The sequence below is a fragment of the Physella acuta genome, unplaced genomic scaffold (genome assembly GCF_028476545.2).
Source record: "Physella acuta isolate Inbredline_101_S28 unplaced genomic scaffold, ASM2847654v3 ptg000373l, whole genome shotgun sequence".
NCBI classification, from domain to species: Eukaryota; Metazoa; Mollusca; class Gastropoda; family Physidae; genus Physella; species Physella acuta.
In genome coordinates this window covers 78,994-103,074 of record NW_026731892.1, presented here as the reverse complement: position 1 = coordinate 103,074, position 24,081 = coordinate 78,994, and the positions used below count along the sequence as shown (strand labels likewise).

The 24,081-nt window shown below is 43.6% G+C and overlaps 1 protein-coding gene across 1 annotated transcript; it reads left to right on the top strand.

Moving 5' to 3' along the window:
* Positions 1–13,077: 13,077 nt before the first annotated feature.
* LOC131941779 (nucleolar GTP-binding protein 2-like) lies at positions 13,078–13,932 on the top strand. Its single transcript, XM_059301283.1, has one exon. The coding sequence runs from the start codon at positions 13,078–13,080 to the stop codon at positions 13,930–13,932; it is 855 nt and encodes a 284-aa protein (XP_059157266.1).
* Positions 13,933–24,081: the final 10,149 nt, after the last annotated feature.

Below are 24,081 nucleotides of genomic sequence, written 5' to 3'. Positions count from 1 at the left end.
TACAGCATTCACACACTTCGCATACAATGGGATCTTGACAACATGATTCTAAAATATTACAAAGAGCGTCTCAATCTTAGACTTTCATCAGACTTACCAGAAAAGAACTGAAAAATCAATACAAAAAAGCCCATTTTAAAACGTCTTTGTGTTTCCTTTAACATCGTCCATCTACTTAAGTGACGCCTGACTTCTCCATCTACTTCAGTGACGCCTGACTCGTCCATCTACTTAAGTGACTCGTCAGGCGTCACTGAAGTAGATGGAGAAGTCAGGCGTCACTTAAGTAGATGGACGAGTCAGGCGTCACTTAAGTAGATGGACGAGTCAGGCGTCACTGAAGTAGATGGAGAAGTCAGGCGTCACTTAAGTAGATGGACGAGTCAGGCGTCACTGAAGTAGATGGAGAAGTCAGGCGTCACTTAAGTAGATGGACGAGTCAGGCGTCACTTAAGTAGATGGACGAGTCAGGCGTCACTGAAGTAGATGGAGAAGTCAGGCGTCACTTAAGTAGATGGACGAGTCAGGCGTCACTTAAGTGTCGCCTGACTCGACTACGGAAATCTGTGACTCCTGAGCCAATTAAGCACACCAATGACTCCCCTGCTCCCCATTTGTTAACCCTTTATTTTACAAAGTGGATACCAGCCAACATTCGGCTAGAACCCTCTAATACCCCCCTCACCCCCCCCCCCCAACACACACACACGGAGCGTGCCGGACGGTTGGACGTACGAGGACACGCCCTTTGATAAGCTTCTTGCCACGCCGCCATCCAAATATTTACGGTCAGCGGTGATGCAAAGGGACGTAACCACGTTTTGTTACACGGCCCCGTCTAATGATTATTTATAGCCCGACAAGGGACACTACCGCCACAACCACCAACCGGTTGTCTACCTTGGATTTCACGCCCATCGCTCATGACCTAGTTCATCCTTTAAGTGACACGACAGCGCGCGGCCGGCGCGTGCGGACATGCTGATTATACGGGCGTGAGCAGGTAGGACTGACAGTGGCGAGGGTGACATCCCATCTTTACGAGCCCGGGGAGCGGCCTAACAAAGACAAACATGGCGGCCAGCCTTGTCACAGCACTCGGCCGGAAAATAAAACACAACGTGGGCACGCGCCGGCATAGCGTGGTGAGTACCGGCCGCCTAGGAGCGACCCATCCCTGCTCACCTAGGTGTGTGATGTGCATGATCCGGTCAGGGCATCTCATCGTGCACGCTACCCCCGGGCAAGGGGATGACTACCCTCGGACTAAATTAATTGACCTTGTGTTTTTATGAACTTCACTCCACCCCCTTCCCCCCCCCCCAACCCGCCTCCCCGTGTTGGGACTTGAGCGTCGTTTAACCGTGAGTTTAACCGTGAGTTTAACCGTGAGTTTAACCGTGAGCTTAGCCGTGAGTTTAACCGTGAGTTTAACAGTGAGTTTAACCGTGTGTTTAAACGTGACTTTAACCGTGAGTTTAAACTTGATCGAACGACTGCTTGTTGGACAAAGTGGCGGTTTAACGTCAGATCGTTACGTCATCTTGTCCGGTCATTACCCTCTGACTTTGATGTAAGTGACGTATGGCGAGCGTATAGAAATTGTAAGCCATTCTCTGTTACTTCATTGTGTTACTGGGTATCTGGTCATTTAACCTGTCATCTGGTCATTTAACCTGTCATCTGGTCATTTAACCTGTCATCTGGCAATTTTACCTGCTATCTGGCCATAATACCCGTTAACTGGTAATCCAAGTTGTAAACCAGTCGTTTGCTTGTGAGTTGGACATTGATTTGTAGTGGCTGGTAAACTGGTTATTTGCTTGAAAAAAAAAATTCATTTCCTTACCATTTGTATGTAAAAGGTCCTTTGCTTGGCCAGTGGTCGCTAATGACGGTCTGCTGACTGCACGTTGTCAGTAAATGTGTGTGACAACGAGTTGAATGTTTACAGAGGTTGTTGCCTGGCAACACGCTGACGTTTGGTCCTTGCTGGACGACAGATACAAATTATAAACATAACATTTTTTGTTGGAGAACTTCAATATGGACTGGTGCAAAATATTTCTTTAAAAATATTAGTGTTTATTTAATTCTTGAAACTACTCCCCCCCCCCTTCCCCCCACTCTTCCCCGCACACACATACACACACAAACTACAAACCACACTCACCCGTTTGATTAAACTATTTAACAACCGTCACTTTCCCTGGCCACAAAACCCCGTGTATCACCACCCCCCCCCCCCCTCCCCTGGCCCGGGTGACCTGAAGACATCCCGACCCTCCCCATTAGCCCTTCATTACCCCGTTACCAAACCTCGCCCGCCTCGCGAGATTCTCGGCTACTATTTACCCAGCGCTGTCCCTCCCGCCAGGCCGAGTCTCGGGTTTCCGGCTTTCTTTTGCCCGGAATGCTGGGTATAAAACAAAATGGCGTTTGCGTGGGTCTTCAATCAGGATCAAGCTATGGCGAGAGGAAATTGAATCCAAAAATACAGGGGAAATAACCGAGGTAGAAGGGAAATAATTGAAGACGAATGAGCCCAGGGGACAAGGAAGGCGAGGCCGAGTGTAAACCTACAAGTCTTGTTCGCACCTTGCTAATGAAACAGCGGGTCGGGTTTCACGGCCGGCGGTCATTTCATGTGTACTAGGCGGGTCCGGCAGTGGTCACAGCTAATGGTGGACACAGCTAGACGTGGTCACAGCTAGTAGCGGTCACAGCTAATAGTGGTGACAGCTAGCTTTGGCCACAGCAAGACGTGGTCACAGCTAATAGTGGTCATAGCTAATGGTGGACAGAGCTAATAGCGGTCACAGCTAGTGGTGGTCACAGCTAATAGTGGTCACAGCTTACAGTGGTCAAAGCTAGCAGTGGTCAAAGCTAGCAGTGGTCACAGCTAATACTGGTCGCAGCTAGACGTGGTCACAGCTAGTGGTGGTCACAGCTAATAGTGGTCACAGCTAATAGTGGTCACAGCTAATAGTGGTCACAGCTAATGGTGGTCACAGCTAATGGTGGTCACAGCTTACAGTGGTCACAGCTAATAGTGGTCACAGCTAATGGTGGTCACAGCTAATGGTGGTCACAGCTAGACGTGGTCACAGCTAGCCATGGCCACAGCTAGCGGTGACAGTAAAGACACCAGCTTGGTCCGGCAGTGGTCACAGCTAATAGTGTTCACAGCTAATGGTGGACACAGCTAGACGTGGTCACAGCTAGTAGCGGTCACAGCTAATAGTGGTGACAGCTAGCTTTGGCCACAGCAAGACGTGGTCACAGCTAATAGTGGTCATAGCTAATGGTGGACAGAGCTAATAGTGGTCACAGCTAGTGGTGGTCACAGCTAATAGTGGTCACAGCTTACAGTGGTCAAAGCTAGCAGTGGTCAAAGCTAGCAGTGGTCACAGCTAATACTGGTCGCAGCTAGACGTGGTCACAGCTAATAGTGGTCACAGCTAGTAGTGGTCACAGCTAATAGTGGTCACAGCTTACAGTGGTCAAAGCTAGCAGTGGTCAAAGCTAGCAGTGGTCACAGCTAATAGTGGCCACAGCTAGACGTGGTCACATATAGCCGTGACCACAGCTAGCCATGGACGCAGCTAGCCATGGCCACAGCTAGCGGTGACAGTAAAGACACCAGCTACTCTATCAACACACACCACTACACACCAAACACCAGCCACCACTTTGTACGCCTGACTTGTACATAATTAGATATCTAACGTCACGGACTAATTACTGGACGAAATTTTTATGACTATTGTATACCTTCATTGTCATTTCTATCTAGTGACTTAAAAAGTCGGAGTAATCCCCAGCAGCTGGGGGCGACACAATTCATAGCCTGAAACCATACAATTCTATTGTAAAGGTGGATATCATTACAAATAGGCTATGTCAGCTTAGGCCGGCTAATACGTTCATTGGCTAATTAGTGTCGCTGTTAGATCATAAGGCACCACCTACTGTTTTATTTGCTGTGTTAGGTTGTCAACAGGTTGCTGCGTTTCGTATGTGGTTGCCAGCGGGTTGCTGTATGTTGTTTGAGGTTGCAGCAGATTGCTGTCAGCTGTATAAGGTTGTTAGCGGGTTGCTCCATTAGGATGCCAACGGGTTGCGGCATGTTGTATTATGATGTTAACGGGTTGACAAACAATTATTACATTTTTTAAAGCATAAATTGTTAAAATTTTTACATTTTAAAATAACATGGAATATTATAAGTATATAACAATTTTCCAAAAGCATGAAACATTACAGTTTTTACTTTTTTTTATGAGAACCTCATATATTACCATTATATAACATTTTAAAATATATAAATAAGCCTATAAAGCATGGGTTCCCAAAACTGGATGATTAAAATGGGAAAACGGCTGTGAGGTTCGTACGGATGTTGCGCCATCTATGTTTTTGTCAAAATCGGGCTGTCAGAAAAAAAAGTAAAAGCTCCCCAACTAAGTGAAATCCACTGCATGATTCACCGGTATGCCCTCGCCAGCAAGTAAATTATATTAAATCTGGAGCCATAAAAACACTATTATTTTTAAAGAACGGTGCAAAGACACGAATAAAGATCACGAGGTTCAACTTATCTACACTAGAGTACGCTGGCTGTCAAAAGGGAACGTGATGAATCGTGTTTTTAAATTGAAAGAGGAAATCAAGTTGTTCTTAAACTTTAACAACAAAGAGTGGCTTGAGAGAGCATAGCACACCTAGCAGATATATTCGAACATCAACATAAGCTTAACCTAAAGCTTCAGGGAAAATGAACGAATATAATCTCTTTTGATGATAATCTCGGGACATTTTTATCAAAGCTGCAAAATTGGCGAAGAAAAAAATAATCTAGGAAATATTTCCATGTTTGAGAAACTCTGCAGTGGGGTAGATGAATCTGATTGTGAGATTTTAATAAAATTGAATGAGGATTCTGAGCATCTTGAATCTATTGAAAACAAACTGCGGCGTTGTTTTCCCTGAGCTGAAAGAAGAAGAACCTGCATTGACACGTAACCCATTCTCTGCTTCCATTGATGTTGCCAGCTTTCCCGATGAATTACAAGATGAATATTTAAATTTGCGGAATGATTCCGCGTCACATACCGTGTTAAATGGAAAACTGCTCACACAATTTTGGTGTAGCGTGCACCATTCATACCCTAACGTGAAAAGGCTTGCCTTTTGAGTTTAAGTTCCTTTTGTGTATACATCTCTTTGCGAGAGTGGATTTTCAACACTTCTCCAATTAAAAACAAAAGAAAGAAATAAATTAACTGTTGAAAATAACATAATCTTGGCGTTAGCAAAAACTCAACCGCGAATGTTGAGGTAATTAGTAGCATGTAATTTCACTCATCGTAATAAAACAGTTATCAAGAATAATTCATATTGAAAGTCTACGAGAACATATTATTTTAGTACTCATCAATTTCCTTACTAATTTTGACTTTTCAATTCTATGGGGTCGCGGGTCACTTACTTTTTATAAAAGGGGGTCGCCACCTGAAAAAGTTTGGGAACCACTGCTCTAGGGTATTACACCATCCGGTCGTGGTGTGGTTGAACCAGTCACGTGATAGCCGTGTTTACTTACACAAGACCGGCACGACATGCCCAGCTTTATCACTCTGACACTAGTGACGCGCGCGCTCTGCTGACACCCGGGGTGGGAGATGACGTCACGAGGTCACTTCCTTCACGCTAGGCCAATCATTTCATGCCACGTCATCAAACCCTGTGTGACACGTGACACCGATGTCAAAAAATGTGTCGACATAATGTTATCCTACAACAAAGTGGACAACGGATAAAAAGTATATTTTAATATAATTAAAACACAAAACATCTATCGATTACACTGTAATTCCCCATGATATACCAGTCGCTAGTTACATAATGTATTACAGAAATGTAATGGCTTTGTTAGTGTCCCAGCTACCGTTCACTGAGACATATGGTCTCTGTGAACAAACCGTCTCTCATATTGCCCTGAACAGCTGTGCTAAACTGTCATTAAAAACCACTTTTACCTAGGTTAAAAATATTAATTGTCATGCTATAATTCTTAAGTTAATTACCACTCGCAAATTCACGGATCATTTTATTGTTTTTTCAATGTATTCGATTCAGCGGGAATACGATTAGTTGAATGAAAAAATACATTTAGAATAAGTTCAACAATGTTTTACGTGGGGGTGGGGGTAGGTTGGGGGGGGGGGGGGACTTATCCGTGACAACTGACGTTCTTGTTGGTCCTTTTGTTCGTTGAAACGTCGGACAACCACTGATAGACCATTGATGGACAACTGACAACCACTGATAGACCATTGATGGACCACTGACAACCACTGATAGACCATTGATGGACCACTGACAACCACTGATAGACCATTGATGGACCACTGACAACCACTGAAAGACCATTGATGGACCACTGACAACCACTGAAAGACCATTGATGGACCACTGACAACCACCGATAGACCATTGATGGACCACTGACAACCACTGAAAGACCATTGATGGACCACTGACGACCACTGATAGACCATTGATGGACCACTGACAACCACCGATAGATCATTGATAGACCACTGATAGACCATTGATGGACCACTGACAACCACCGATAGACCATTTATGGACCACTGACTTCCTTGCAAAGCCTTTAATTCACCTCGTATAATTTAAAAAAAAAAAAACGCATTATACTGTTCCTTTTCCCGATGTATTTATGCTTTAACACACGATAACAATACATGTAGGGAAACGGTCTTTGTTTAATACTCGACATATTTCCCCACATACCTTACATATTGCTCCCAGGGGTATTATTAGCAACGAATTAAGTCCCTTGCCTGACGCAGCAAATTATCGTTAGAGTTAACTTCCCCTGACCCGAAGCCTCAAACAGACAATATTCTCAATGGCGGCGTTCGTCGACTCGAGATCTGATGGAGTGGCCGGCCTTGACAGCGTACCATTTAGATCCGCCCCTGATTTGTCTGGGTTCAAATCACCGACAGCGGCGTCGCCCAGCCGTTACAAAACGTTTTCATTGCTCTCCAGAACCCAAACATCGTAACCCCTGACCCCCCGTTTCTTCTCTCAATCTTTCAATCTGTTGTACAAATACGAGAAAAATACTCGTCGTTCTGGAGGCGAGGGGGCGCTCGGGGAGTGAGGGGTGCTTGAAAAACTTGCCGGCGCTTCTCGTGAAAAGCTGACTCCTGACAGAGTGACAAGCGTCGTGACAAGCCGTGTTTGTCCCCGCTCGGCCTCTATTGTGACAGGGACGCGAGGGCTTGTATACGTACTCTGTTACGGCTACCAATCCCGCCGCCGTGTTCACTTCATCAGCTCTAACAGGGTGAGCCATTGTTTCTCTCCCCCAGCCAGCGCCCCACTCGGCATCCCTGTGTTAACCCACACAGTTGTCTTCCCCTGGACCCCGCTGTTGTCTGTCCTTAGACCCTGCTGTTTGAGTAAATCAGTAGCGTTGTCCCCCTTGTCTACTGAGTACCAAACGTCTGTAGTGCGCATGACATCAAGTGCTGGGAGCGTCCAGTGGCCGCTTGTTGAAGCCGGAGCTAGAACTTTCTCAAGCACCGGCTCGTGATTTGATCCCCAGACTTCTGGGTGAGAGGATGAACCATTTCCTGTTCTCTTATGCATTCCGCTAAACCGTTTGATTTCAAGCATGTCGAATTCAGTTTTACTAATGCAATTCAGGCCGTTATACTACTCCAATTCAGGTCGTTATACTAATCTAATTTAGGTCGTTTTACTAATCCAATTCAGACCGTTATAATAATATATTTCAGGCCGTTATACTAATCCAATTCAGACCGTTATAATAATATATTTCAGGCCGTTATACTAATCCAATTCAGGCCGTTATAATAATCTAATTCATGCCGTTATAATAATCTAATTCAGGCTTCTAAACAGGGCCAAGGTCTTATAGAGCTAGGGATAAAGTCAATGCGTTGACAATCAGATCTATAGATCTGCATCTATACTGCCGTGATGTTCTCATCAAGTTTCCGCGATGCTCTCATTAAGTTCCCGTGATGTTCCCTCCAATTCCCGTGATGTTAACGTCAAATTCCTGTGATGTTCAAGTTCCCCACATTCCCCCCCCCCCCCCCCCGTACATCCCGGAGCCACTAATGACTCCGCTAATAGCCTACATTCTGACACCCGTGGCTCTAGCCGTGGTGAAATATTCGACCCCCTGCCTGTCCAGGTCCCCTGGGTGGGGGAGGTGGTGGTCAGTGTTTACCTACAGAATGACCACTCTAAACACAAGCGGACGTGCCGTTTTGATTGGTCAGTACACGTGACGTGGTGAACTTGACCTCCAGATGTAAACAAACACGGCAAGGGTGGTAGACTAGGTGTGATAGAGAACACAAATAAACACGACGGTGTGAGGCGCAGGGGGGGGGGGGCATGTTAGCTAGCTCACTGGTACATGTTGTAGGTGGTTATGTATGTAGGATGTGTGTGTGTGTGGGGGGGGGGCATGTTAGCAGGCTCACTGGTATATGTTGTAGGGATGTTATGTAGGGTGAGGGGTGTGTGTGGGGGGTGTAGGGGAGGAGTGGTGTGTAGGGGGTGTTGTATAGGGGACACAATTAACAGGTTCACTGGTACATGTTGCAAGGATGTTATTTATGTAGAGTGTGTGTGTGGGGGGGGGGGGGTGTAGGGATGGAGGAGTGTATAGGGATGTTGTATATAAGGTTATTGTGTGTAGGAGTTTTATGTGTAGGGCTGGTGTGTATACGGATGTTGTGTAAAGGATGTTAGATATATGGATATAATGTATGTGGATGTTTTTTTTTTTGGGGGGGGGGGGGTGTCATGTATAGGGACGCTATACCACACAAACATACGCAACCACTCACAAGCACACAGTACCTAGCTAAACCAAATACACAACATAGCTCAACCACACAACCACACACCACTAAATTACACCACACACGTTACCAACGGCATACACGCCACATAACACTTACCTGCAAATACTAACACATCCCACAGCCCCACACAGCGCCGCACATATAACATAACGCATATAACTTTCATACTTCCCCCACAGATCTCCCTCCCCCCCCCCCCTCACCCTCGCGTGACGTTACTCAATATGTACATACATTTTCATTTGCTATACCAAAGTCTTCATACAACGGGCTCATTAATATTCATCAGAACCTAAAATTTTATTTACACCCGCTTTGCATAAAGTAGCAAACATTCGTATTCAGCGCATATCTCTTCCACAATCCCAATCAGATTACATCTCTTCCAACAATCACCCAATCTTTACCTATTCCTGTCACAAGTGTTTAGAAAAAGAAATTACCATTCAATCCGGAATGACGGGTGATCTCCATAATTAATACGTCACTTATACAAAAGGTTTTCTCATTACCGAAGACGTCAAATAATTTAATGATGTTTTTTTAATCTACATCTCATGTTGGCGAGGTTCTCTCCCTTTGTTGACTCATCCCAGTGAGTTGCTGGCCCTGGACGAGTTAACGCACCCTTATATGAAAGGGGAGATAACATTTCGTTATTAACTGTCATAATCCGCGCCCATACGCCTGGCATGGGGCACGTCAGTAGGCAGGGAGGCAATCTAGTCTAAATGTAAATAACCACCATGCAAGGGAAACAACTGTAGGTCATTAGAGTTACACCTCTTGCGGCAGTACGCTGGCTGTGGCATGCGTGGTGGCGACGTGACGGGTGATCACGTCGAGATCACGTCAAACGGTAATCCATTCACTGCTCTCATTTTGGGCTGGGTCTATTTTTAGAATCTGTGCGTGAACCAACAGGGGTAAACGTCAGCAAAGTGTGTGCACCGGATCACCTGACGTCGTTGTGACGACACACTTACAAGCTTCATCTTCATTATACCCTTGACATAAGGTAACCAGCAGTAAGCAAAACTCAGGTAACCAGCAGTAAGCACAACTCAGGTAACATTTTACGAGCGTCTAGCGAGCTAGAATTTCCTATGAGATTCGAACAAAATTTGAGATACGAGTAACCGGACTAGCGGGTTTGACAGTTCGTGGCAAAGAAAGACCTCAAAAAGTTGCAACTGATAAACATGTTCTAATTTGTGCTGCGTAACAAACGTTCATTTATCGACTCGTCTATTAGAGTAAGTCCTAACACCATCTCAGCCCAGCTATAATCCTAACACCATCTCAGCCCAGCTATAATCCTAACACCATCTCAGCCCAGCTATAATCCTGACACCATCTCAGCCCAGCTATAATCCTAACACCATCTCAGCCCAGCTATAATCCTAACACCATCTCAGCCCAGCTATAATCCTAACACCATCTCAGCCCAACTATAATCCTAACACCATCTCAGCCCAGCTATAATCATAACACCATCTCAGCCCAGCTATAATCCTGACACCATCCCAGCCCAGCTATAATCCTAACACCATCTAAGCCCAGCTATAATCATAACACCATCTCAGCCCAACTATAATCCTAACACCATCTAAGCCCAGCTATAATCCTAACACCATCTCAGCCCAGCTATAATCCTAACACCATCTCAGCCCAGCTATAATCCTGACACCATCTCAGCCCAGCTATAATCCTAACACCATCTCAGCCCAGCTATAATCCTAACACCATCTAAGCCCAGCTATAATCATAACACCATCTCAGCCCAGCTATAATCCTGACACCATCTCAGTCCACTGACTCCACACTGACGCCATAACGTTCTGTATCTAGCACTTGAACTATAATTCACGGTCTCTCTAGCCACATGACGCGTGACCCGTGACGTCACACAATCGACGACAGTAAAGTACCAGTGGCAACCTGTGTCGTTAACATAGTAAGGGGTGGGAGGGACGGGGGGGGGGAATTCTGACGGCCCCGGAACAGACAATAACGTGAAAATAAAGTCTTTGACTGAGTTACACTGGGGACTGGTATTCTACAAGTTACGGCGCTTGAGAGTAATGGGGGGGGGGGGGGGAGGGGGGAGGCATTATGTTTGGTGAGATGGTAGCTGATGAGATGATAGCTGATATGGTGGTGACGGCTGCTAAAATGGCATTGAGAACAGTTGGTTTGATGGTGTAAAATGCCATGTTTAGTTTCAAATAGTAAATGTTTAGTTTCATTTTGTAAAAAGTGATGTTTAGTTTGATATTTAAAATGTCATGTTTAGTTGATATTATAAAATGTCATGCTTAGTTTGATATGGTAAAATATCATGCATTCGCCGTTTTTCTTTGACTCTGTCTATCAAAGGAACAGTGCACTGATGACTAGGATTTACTTGTTCTTTAAGAAATGATGTTAATTAAGAAAAGTTGTGATATTTAACTAAACACGATGCAACTCAATGCAATAAAACCCAGTCTATTACTTGTCTCGGTGTGTTTTGATCCCGTGCCTAGCGCCAGTAAATAGTTGAGGTCGATCCACGTAACACACATGATTCGATCCAGCCCCAACTGTCCCATTCCAGGTGCTCAACCCACTGAGCCAGGAGCGTCGTGATACTATATTTAGCCGCTAATTGACAGTTCAAGTCATCCAACAGTTTCATAACGTCGTACTATTTTTTTTCAGCGCAGGAATTTGATCCCCATTCCCCGACGTAAAGACTGCTTGTTTTAAAACTCAACCTATCGGGCCAGCAAATATTTGTGGCGAGCAGACGGCCGTTTCCGGTGCGCCCAATTAGTCTGGCATCTGTCACGTGGTGTGTCTCCGACTGATCTGTCACGTGATGTGTCTCCGACTGACTGTGAGACGAATCATCGATGTTAAGATGTTTGGGACCAGTTGAGCGAATACCTCACCTGTTGTCAGTGTCGTCGTCTGCTGTGTCATATTGTTTGCTAAATATTGTTTTATAAGGACACTTTCTTCCTAGGCTCATGGGTCATGTCATTATGTGAACACTATTACTGAAAGCGTTGCCATGTTTCCTGCTCGTAGCCGGACCATTTGTCAACTAGTTAGATTTTTGTATTTTTTATGTTTCAACATAGAGCTGTTAAGTGTAACAATAAAATTAAAGAAATAAAAACATTTGTAAAATATAGTCACGTCTCACTGTGAAGAAAGGGTTGTCACATGTGTAAAGTTAACATTGGCACCTGTGTAGTTAATATTGGCACCTGTGTGAAGTTAACATTGGCACCTTGTAAAGTTAACATTGGCACCTGTGTGAAGTTAACATGGGCACCTTGTAAAGTTAACATTGGCACCTGTGTAAAGTTAACATTGTCACCTGTGTAAATTTAACATTGTCACCTTGTAAAGTTAACATTGTCACCTGTGTAAAGTTAACATTGGCACCTGTGTAAAGTTAACATGGGCACCCATGTGAAGTTAACATTCGCACCTGTGTAAAGTTAACATTGGCACCTGTGTGAAGTTAACATTGGCACATGTGTGAAGTTAACATTGTCACCTGTGTAAAGTTAACATTGGCACCTGTGTGAAGTTAACATGGGCACCCATGTGAAGTTAACATTCGCACCTGTGTAAAGTTAACATTCGCACCTGTGTGAAGTTAACATTCGCACCTGTGTAAAGTTAACATTCGCACCTGTGTAAAGTTAACATTGGCACATGTGTAAAGTTAACATTGGCACCTTGTAAAGTTAATGTAACAGTTACATGTAGATGAATGTATGTTTCGAGTATGTATCTAAAAAAGGCGATATGAATATAAAATATAGGATGGGTGTGCGCATGCGCTAAGGAAAGGAAGCAGAGAGAGGTAGAGAGAGCGCGAGGAGATGATGAAACTGAAGTCGTGGTTCTAGTAGGGTAGCTGCTATATATCTGATATCAATAAAAGACTGTAAAATCACCAATAATGTGGTTTGTATTTGCCTTTAGTTCGTGCCATGAACCCAGTCATACAAAAGGGCCGTGACATTTTGGTGTCAGAAGTGAGCGGTGCTCCGCACCGTAAAGTACGGGATTAGATCTAGATTTAGTATTGTTGACATTTTAGTAACTGAATAACTTTTCTTGGACCAATAAGATGGAGGACTATGCCAAATTCATTGAGTTGGCTGATTCGTTAGGGTACACTGGGGCAGAAAAGGCTAAATGGGTTGAAAAGAAGATAGCTGATGCAATTGAAAGGGAAGACAGAGCTTTAGAAAGGGAAACGTCCAATAAGGCGAATCACAGTCTAAATCCTGATCGTCCCAAGACATCAGCAGGGATGAGAGACAGGTCTACTATCAATCGGTTGAAGATGTATAAAAACTTCAAGCCAAAGAGAGATCGTTCTGGTAGAATAGTTCAACCTGCGCCTTTTCAGTCAACCCTCAAATCTGGCACCATGGCTAGGGTAGAGCCTAACAGAAAGTGGTTTGGTAACACAAGCGTTGTTACACAAAATGCCTTGCAGGCCTTCAATGAAGCGATTAATAAAATAAAAGCTGACCCATATAAAGTTGTAATGAACCCAACCAAGAACCCTGTAACTTTACTGAGTTACACTCCAAAAGCGGCACCATCTCCAAGACTTTTGGATCGTGAACCCTTTGAACAGGTGTTTGGTAAGAAAGCAACTAGGAAGAAGCCTACACTTTCTACTTATGATCTTGATGAAATGGTAAAAAATGCAGAAACTGACCTTCAGAAGTGGGAAGAAAGTCAGAGTACATTGGTGCCCCAAGAGGATGGGGTGAAAAGTGAACAGTTGGAAATTGTGTTTAAAGCTGGAACTTCTAAGAGAATATGGAATGAATTATACAAGGTTATTGATTCTTCTGATGTGATTGTCCAAGTACTAGATGCTAGAGATCCTGCAGGAACAAGATGTAGACAAGTTGAAAACTACTTGAAGAAAGAAAAGCCTCATAAACATTTATTGTCACCTGTGTGAAGTTAACATGAGCACATGTGTGAATTTAACATTGGTACCTTCTAAAATTAACATTGGCACCTGATATTGTTGTTTTGGTGAGTTGAAATACAAAGTTTAGCTCTGATATTGTAGTTTTAGTGAGTTGAAGTACAATGTTTAGCTCTGATATTGTAGTTCAAATATTGAAAGCAAACACGAGCTATGTCCTCGAGTCACCCCGAGTTATCCCCCATCTACCTGTCACAGCGAATGACGAGCTGAACCTACTCATGTGGAACTCTCCTGTGCTTGAAAACAATGCGTGCATTATCTCCCTGTAGTCCGCTTCCTCCTACTTTGATGGTCAGCACAGACCGGAAATGACGTGTGGCAGTGGAACCAAACAGGCCGGTGTATCAGGGCGGGGCGCTGCGTGTCTGGCGGTCATTTGAGGCGACATCTGGAGAAATTTGTTGTCAGTCCGTGATGACGTCAGGTCGGCCATGTTGTCTGACCTGTCAGTTGTCTCATGGACTGACATGAAGTGTTAGTGGCAAGACGTTAGTGGCAAGATGTTAGTGGCAAGATGTTAGTGGCGGGATGTTAGTGGCGGGATGTTAGTGGCAAAACGTCAGTGGCAAGACATTAGTGGCAAGATGTTAGTGGCAAGACGTTAGTGGCAATATGTCAGTGGCAAGATGTTAGTGGCAAGACATTAGTGGCAAGATGTTAGTGGCAAAACGTCAGTGGCAAGACATTAGTGGCAAGATGTTAGTGGCAAGACGTTAGTGGCAATATGTCAGTGGCAAGATGTTAGTGGCAAGACATTAGTGGCAAGATGTTAGTGGCAAAACGTCAGTGGCAAGACATTAGTGGCAAGATGTTAGTGGCAAGACGTTAGTGGCAAGATGTTAGTGGCAAGATGTTAGTGGCAAGATGTTAGTGGCAAGATGTTAGTGGCAAGATGTTAGTGACAAGATGTTAGTGGCAAGATGTTAGTGGCAAGATGTTAGTGGCAAGATGTTAGTGGCAAGATGTTAGTGGCAAGATGTTAGTGGCAAGATGTTAGTGGCAAGATGTTAGTGGCAAGACGTTAGTGGCAAGACATTAGTGGCAAGATGTTAGTGGCAAGATGTTAGTGGCAAGATGTTAGTGGCAAGACATTAGTGGCAAGATGTTAGTGGCAAGATGTTAGTGGCAAGACGTTAGTGGCAAGTTGTTAGTGGCAAGATGTTAGCGGCAAGACATTAGTGGCAAGATGTTAGTGGCAAGATGTTAGTGGCAAGATGTTAGTGGCAAGATGTTAGTGGCAAGATGTTAGTGGCAAGATGTTAGTGGCAAGATGTTAGTGGCAAGATGTTAGTGGCAAGATGTTAGTGGCAAGATGTTAGTGGCAAGACGTTAGTGGCAAGATGTTAGTGGCAAGATGTTAGTGGCAAGATGTTAGAGGCAAGATGTTAGTGGCAAGACGTTAGTGGCAAGATGTTAGTGGTGAGACATTAATGGCGGGATGTTAGTGGCAAGATGTTAGTGGCAAGACATTAATGGCGGGATGTTAGTGGCAAGATGTTAGTGGCAAGATGTTAGTGGCGGGATGTTAGTGGCAAGACGTTAGTGGCAAGACGTTAGTGGCAAGATGTTAGTGGCAAGATGTTAGTGGCAAGACGTTAGTGGCAAGACGTTAGTGGCAAGATGTTAGTGGCAAGATGTTAGTGGCAAGATGTTAGTGGCAAGATGTTAGTGGCAAGATGTTAGTGGCAAGACGTTAGTGGCAAGATGTTAGTGGCAAGACGTTAGTGGCAAGATGTTAGTGGCAAGATGTTAGTGGCAAGATGTTAGTGGCAAGATGTTAGTGGCAAGACGTTAGTGGCAAGACGTTAGTGGCAAGATGTTAGTGGCAAGACATTAGTGGCAAGATGTTAGTGGCGGGATGTTAGTGGCAAGATGTTAGTGGCAAGACATTAGTGGCAAGATGTTAGTGGCGGGATGTTAGTGGCAAGATGTTAGTGGCAAGACATTAGTGGTAAGATGTTAGTGGCAAGGTGCTAGTGGCAAGATGTTAGTGGCAAGATGTTAGTGGCAAGATGTCAGTATCAAGACGTCAGTATCAAGATGTGACTAGGTTAGGGTTGGTAATAAATTGTGTGTCATCGTTAAAGGTCAACGCCCTGGCCTAGGCTGAATACCCGTTACGTCACGTGACCAATTGGTCAACATTACAGTGAGATCAGAACTGGGGTAGCAATAGAGCAACAGCATTGTGTCGGTAGCAACCAATCATACACACTTTAGGGTCTAGTGACTTCGATTGGTACGGACTAACTAGGACAATACCAATAGATCCCGCACGCTGAGATACATACGGTCATGTTGTATACTCTCTCTTCCCCCCCCCCCCCACCCCCAGCCCTGAAAAGTAAAAATACCTGAGAAAAATATATGGCTTTGACATGACGGAGTTTCCCACCACGTAACAGTAGACCCTCACACCTGGGGCTGGGGGGACGTAGAAGCCCAGTCACGATCACCACGCCCCCTCCCCTCCCATGAGCCTCTACTCCCTCTGTCTGAAATCAGCATCACGTGACCAGCCCCAGCATGCCTAGCGCGGCAAACACGGCGTGTATCAGTCCTGTGACACAAACCCCAGTGTAGGTTTGAAGAAGAAAACAGTGTTTAAAAGACGCTCCGGTCACCAGCGCTGGTGTTTGCTGTCTTTTGTCCCGGCCCATCTCTCGGGACACTCCTCCAGCACCGGCCCTCCATTGCCGAGCTTTGCTGCAGCTAATTCTTGGTGTCGCGTAGGGTAAACCTTGAATAACTTCCCCCCAACAAACCGGGCCCTGAACACCTGGCTGCGGCTCTTACCCCGGCCGTGTCACGTCTAGCCGGGCCGGGCGTGCCCTGAGCCGTGCGGGCCACAATACAACAGCACCAGGAGTTTGGAAGGCCGGCAAGGATCAGCCGGTTGTTGACTCGCTGTAACGATCTCCGGCATTCCGGCCAGGCTTGCCGGCTCGGGTTCCAGGTTACGTGGCCGGAGCATTGAAACACTTTCTGGGCGGACACAATGAGGGATCGTCTTGCCACTAGCCCCGGGGGACGGGGCGTTCTTGCTGACGTAACACCTAGAGTGCAGATTAGTGCAGGGTGTGCCGTGTCTCCTCATGCTGGGAGATTAACGTGATCGGATTGACGATGCCACTAATCCAGTATATGTGTTCAAGATTTCACTAATCCAATATATGTGTTCAACATTTCACTAATCCAATATATGTGTTCAAGACTTCACTAATCCAATATATGTGTTCAAGATTTCACTAATCCAATATATGTGTTCAAGATTTCACTAATCCAATATATGTGTTCAAGATTTCACTAATCCAATATGTGTTCAAGATTTCACTAATCCAATATATGTGTTCAAGATTTCACTAATCCAATATATGTGTTCAAGATTTCACTAATCCAATATATGTGTTCAAGATTTCACTAATCCAATAGTGTTGTATACAGATTGTTGAAATTTCAAACCTGCCTCGTGTTTAGAGGTGCTAAGAAATAAATGATATCCATACCATCCGCATATATCAAGCAGGGATATCCATACCATCCACATGTATCAAGCAGGGATATCCATACCATCCGCACGACGGGGTGGTGGGACGGGGTAGTGGATGCTGGTAGTTGTACGGGAGTTAGGTTGGTTGTCGTTGGTAGCTGTATGTGACGGGGTGGGGACCGCTGGTAGCTGTATGTGACGGGGTGGGGACCGCTGGTAGCTGTATGGGACGGGTTGGGGACCGCTGCACTGGTCTTTGGGCGTCACAAACACGATTACAATCTCGCCTCCCTGACCACACGCGTCTCAACCCCCTCTCCCCTCCCACACACACATATTCTTGCACGCTTTATTTAACCCCAGATCATCAACCCGCATTACACAGCTTCAGTGTTTGTTCTGCTCCGTCCAGCTGACCACTGGTCAACCCGTCCCTTACATAACAGCCCGGTGCCCCACCTGTAAACCGCTAAGTCCCAACGCCAACTGAACCCGCGGATCTCGACACTTTGTTTAGCCCTATTGTTATCCGGCCGCCATCTTGGCCATTACCCAGCCTACTTTTGTCTAGGTTCCGGTGACGCTTCTCAATGCCGTCTTGAGGGGGAGGGGAAGGGGGGGACAATGGGGCCTGTGTTGGGACAACAACCCGCGATCTAAACGCTAATTTGGGCAAGACAATCCTCCAGCCCGCACGGTGGACCTCACTCGGACACACAATGGGTGAGTGATCGTGTCCTTGTGACGCCATCTTCATGTGAGGTCTTCATTATCTGACTCGGCAGCGTCCTTGTTGCCATGGTGACGGCGTTTTATGCGAGCGAGAGAGCGTACGGTTAATTAAAGATCCTCTTTAACGCCTCCCTCAAGAGGCTCGAGTCTATTCACCTGTATGTTGTACCGGAAGTGTCAGGTCTATTGGTGTCACAGATGGATGTGTCAATGCCAGATTTATGTCAGGACGTCGGTGCAGCCTCCTACAGAATAACATCAAGACGTCGGTGCAGCCTCCTACAGAATGACATCAAGACGTCGGTGCAGCCTCCTATAAAATGACATCAAGACGTCGGTGCAGCTCTGTGTACATTTTTTTAAAAAACCTAAACCTTTTTTTCTCTTGGTTTTAGAACCCAGTCATTCAGCAAAAAAATAAAATAATCACCGACACCTCTCGTAGAGGACAGTCACCGAACCCCGTCACTGAACCCTGTCACTAAACCCTGTCACTAAACCCTGTACCTAAACATTGTCGCTAAACCCTGTCACTAAACCCTGTCACTAAACCCTGTCACTAAACCCTGTCACTAAACCCTGTCACTAAACCCTGTACCTAAACATTGTCGCTAAACCCTGTCACTAAACCCTGTCACTAAACCCTGTCACTAAACCCTGTCACTAAACCCTGTCACTAAACCCTGTCACTAAACCCTGTCACTAAACCCTGTCACTAAACCCTGTACCTAAACATTGTCGCTAAACCCTGTCACTAAACCGTGTCACTAAACCCCGTCACTAAACCCTGTCACTAAACCCTGTCACTAAATCCTTTCACTAAACCCTGTCACTAAACCCTGTCACTAAATCCTTTCACTAAACCTGTCGTTAAACCCTGTCAGAGAAACTATTTATCGCTGTCTAGATAGTCTAGAAACATTCAAACAAACGTGGACTTTCATACAACACCAAACAAAGTATACAACAATGAAACAATCTTAAATCACTAAACATGTATACAATCAACAAACATTCATATGATCATGAAACATGTATCTAAGAAGGAAACGCATACGAACATAAAATGCATACTATCATGAAACATGTATCTAAGAATGAAACGCATACGGTCATAAAACGCATACTATCATGAAACATGTATCTAAGAATGAAACGCATACGGTCAAAAAAAGCATACTATCATGAAACATGTATCTAAGAATGAAACGCATACGGTCATAAACAGCATACTATCATGAAACTCGTGCCATCGTAAAGTAGTCATACGATGAAGGTACACATGCAAATAGAAAAGTAATATATTGTGTTCTAGATCTTTCCTTTTTTTTTAAAGTATACATTTCCTAAGTTTGTTTTTAGTTTGAGTGTAGATTACCCTGACCGTCAACCTAACTGTTGAACAAAGATCCGAACTGAACGATACTCTTTAAGAATGAATGTGTTCCACTACATACTAGAACAAATCTTCAAAAACATGTTCCACTACATACTAGAACAAATCTTCAAAAACATGTTCCTATACATACCAGAACAAATCCGCAAGAACTAGTTCCACTACATACTAGAGCAGAACCTGAAGACGTCGCATTACAAAATTAAATCGAAAGAGATTTCTGCCGCTGTTCCTTCTTTCAATGGACCCGCTGATTATAATAATTATGATGTCTTAATCTTTCCCAGCAGTCGCCAGTCAATAGTCGGGTCACTGCGCATGTTTGTGCGCATCTTCAGGTGAATCTTTAAGTCAGGCAAAAATCAAGATCAACACAGCGAGGTCTGAATGTCGGAACACTCAAGGCAAACACTTGAACGTCTCCACTCCACGGGTGGGGGAGAGGGTTGGGGGGGGGGCGAGGGGGGGGGGCAGAGGAATGGTAAGTGGGCGGGTGGGCGGGGGGGGGGGGGGGAATTTGGGGTAAGGGCTATTTGTTCCGACTAAAAAAATATACTATCAAATAAACAAAACCTGTTATTGTGTTTTGGATGGAAAAAAAAAGGAATTGTCAACAAAGTTCAGTTTGATGAAAAAATTCCTGACTCAGGTCAAAAACATTTTTTTTTCTTCTCACATTTTTATCTCATGTTTTACATATAATATCTGCTCTTCGTTTCATAGGCGCCATAGAAGGCATGATATTACTAGTGGTTATTTCCCTTGCATGATTTATCATTGCCACTTGAGGGACGGTGGATGCTGAGATTCACCTTTGTGGGCCGGGTTCTCGTGGGCTCTCTTGGCAGGCCCCGGTGGGCGGATATTGAAGGTGCCAATTATGTCTTTGACTTTTCAAATGCCATATTCCTCCGCGACAAAAGCTGCTCAGTCCCCTGAGCCTGAAACAGCGGCATGCGTCAGGAATCGGTTGGAGGGTTCATTCTTCGGGGTCCGATACGCCCTTAAATTGTCTAAACAAAACCAGACTCTACATAGATGGATATCGTCAAGAACGGTGTTGGACAGGCCCCAATGCGCCGTGGATGGCGGCATATATATGCGTGCTTTGTGTGGGTTGTGTGTTTTGTGTGGGGATGTGTGTTTTGTGTGGGGGGTTGGGTAAATAAAAACTAAAGCCCGATCTCCACGCCGCTCCGTGCGTGGAGTGCTAGCCTCAATACCCGGGCCTCCCTCTTCAGACGCTCCCCGTGGGGCTGCCGTTTAAGCCTTCATTACATCGTTCTGCTGTTGGCGTGTCTCCGCGGCCCGCTGCTGGTGTGGTTAAACCAAAACAACGCCGGGAACTCTGGGAAGACAACGTCACGTCATTCACGCGCTGCTGGTGAATAAAAACATTGCGTCCAATTTTATTTTTTTTGATACGGGGGAGAAGATTGGAGTTAAGCTGTGTGAGAGGTTTGACAAGTTTGTGTTGGGAGATTTTCAACAAACATTTGCACACAACAGCTGAAAGCGCCGATTGTGTCACAAGTCACAAGTCATTTGAATGATTCAAGTCAGAGAACCATCTAGTCAGGACGCGTGAATCACGCCGATCAAAAGCTGCATGTTGTGCACCAATCTGCCACAATGCTGCACAAATCTCACATATTTCGTCCAATCTTATTCTTCATCACATCACAAATCTCACATATTTCGTCCAATCTTATTCTTCATCACATCACAAATCCCACATATTTCGTCCAATCTTATTCTTCATCACGTCACAAATCCCACATATTTCGTCCAATCTTATTCTTCATCACGTCACAAATCCCACATATTTCGTCCAATCTTATTCTTCATCACATCACAAATCTCACATATTTCGTCCAATCTTATTCTTCATCACATTAGAAATTCCGCATACTTTATCCATTGTTTTTTTTATTACATTAGCTTTGCCACATATATAATGGAATTAGTTTGTTTCAGTACATTAGAATTCCGATATATTTCATCCTAGCCTGGTATACAGATCTAGAGCCCTCAACAAATGGGGTTGGGCCTGTTCACTGCACGACAACGTCATGTTTTGTGATGTACGCTGACCCGCACATCTTTACACATTTTAAACAGTCAAATCATTTTAATTAACATTTGACAAAATCAACTAAACAGTCTATCTTTAAAATTTACATTTAATAAAGTCAGCAGTCAAATTGTCTTTAAAATTTACATTTGAAGTCAACAGTTACATTGTTTTTAAAATTTATATTTAACAAAGTCAACAGTCAAATTGACTTTAAATTTACATTTAACAAAGTCATCAGTCAAATTGTCTTTAAATTTACATTTAACAAAGTCAACAGTCAAATTGTCTTTAAAATTACATTTAACAAAGTCAACAGTCAAACTGTCTTTAAAATTTACATTTAACAAAGTTTTCAGTCAAACTGTCTTTAAAATTTACATTTAACAAAGTCAACAGTTAAATTGTCTTTAAAATTTACATTTAACAAAGTCAACAGTTAAATTGTCTTTAAAATTTACATTTAACAAAGTCAACAGTTAAATTGTCTTTAAAATTTACATTTAACAAAGTCAACAGTCAAATTGTCTTTAAAATTTACATTTAACAAAGTCAACAGTCAAATTGTCTTTAAAATTTACATTTAACAAAGTCAACAGTCAAATTGTCTTTAAAATTTACATTTAATAAAGTCAACAGTCAAATTGTCTTTAAAATTTACATTTAACAAAGTCAACAGTCAAATTGTCTTTAAAATTTACATTTAACAAAGTCAACCGTCTATTTGTCTTTAAAATTTACATTTAACAAAGTCAACAGTCAAATTGTCTTTAAAATTTACATTTAACAAAGTCAACAGTCAAACTGTCTTTAAAATTTACATTTAACAAAGTTTTCAGTCAAACTGTCTTTAAAATTTACATTTAACAAAGTCAACAGTTAAATTGTCTTTAAAACTTACATTTAACAAAGTCAACAGTTAAATTGTCTTTAAAATTTACATTTAACAAAGTCAACAGTCAAATTGTCTTTAAAATTTACATTTAACAAAGTCAACAGTCAAATTGTCTTTAAAATTTACATTTAACAAAGTCAACAGTCAAATTGTCTTTAAAATTTACATTTAACAAAGTCAACAGTCAAATTGTCTTTAAAATTTACATTTAACAGAGTCAACAGTCAAATTGTCTTTAAAATTTACATTTAACAAAGTCAACAGTCAAATTGTCTTTAAAATTTACATTTAACAGTCAACAGTCAAATTGTCTTTAAAATTTACATTTAACAAAGTCAGCAGTCAAATTGTCTTTAAAATTTACATTTAACAAAGTCAACAGTCAAATTGTCTTTAAAATTTACATTTAACAAAAGCCACCGGTCGAGTTTCCGCTCACTGGAGCATGACGGGTTTTTATGTGTGTGTTACAACAGCGCCCCGGCCGTCGAGATGTCGGCGCTAGGATCATGCGCACTATGACGCGCACAATGGCGGGCACGGCCAGAAACAATGTCCGCACCACGCTGTGTGGCGCTCTCGTTGGAGTGCGACATTAGCATGCGACATGTGTTACTCTCCACTACCCTGACTTCTTGCACGTCCGCAGCTTGTTTTTCAATGAACGACTTAATATGATATCAACGATTAATACACTTTTATTAGGACCGTTTCGTAGGTTCATTCTCCTTTTGATGTTAATTGGGTTAACGAGCCCCCCCCCCCATCAGATGCCGAGATAGCCACGTCGATTGTGTCGTCTGCTGTCACTGAGCCACTCATCGAGGTCCAGCACCTGTTTGATGCTCCCATCTATCCCCGACACAAGTACTGGATCATAAGCCACAACAAAAGCAGGAAAATAAGCAATGGTGCTTGAAGTGCAGTCAGGTAATGGAATAAAAAAATTTGACCATTCAGTTGCAGCGCGAGTTGGTGCGGTGCAGTCGTGGCGTGCAACAGGTTGGCCAGGGTACCCGCGGGTTGCTTGCATGGCCGGGTTGGCACAAAGGTAGGTTGGTGGGTACTAAGTCAAAGCATTAGCACTTGATCTACTTTGTCATAAGACCTAATTAAAAATGACCTTCTTTGTGGTTTATGGAGATTATCCATCATCTAATTATATGTGTCTCAGGTCAGTAAACATTGATTTGCATAATTAATGTACGCTTTTTATCTTACTTTTTATGCCTTTTTGTTGTTGTTTTTGTTGTTAATGTATTTATTTTTTGTGTATTTAAAATGTGGTTCACTGCATTACTTTATTCTAGACACCGTTCTTGATGACTATATGTATTTCGTGTATGGTAAACTAAAAAGTGAACGCACGGTATTCCGTACATTGTAAAAATAGTTTCTACTTGGACAAACGGTATTGCGTACATTTCAATTCCGGTATTACCCATTATGGCGGCCTCACCAAGGGTGCTTCATGGATACGCCGTTTAATTTTCTTTTCGTTTTCATTCTGACAGAGAGAATTCACACTG

Bases quoted from the DNA above. Each gene is read 5' to 3' on its own strand.
- LOC131941779 (XM_059301283.1), top strand. From the start codon at position 13,078: ATGGAGGACTATGCCAAATTCATTGAGTTGGCTGATTCGTTAGGGTAC.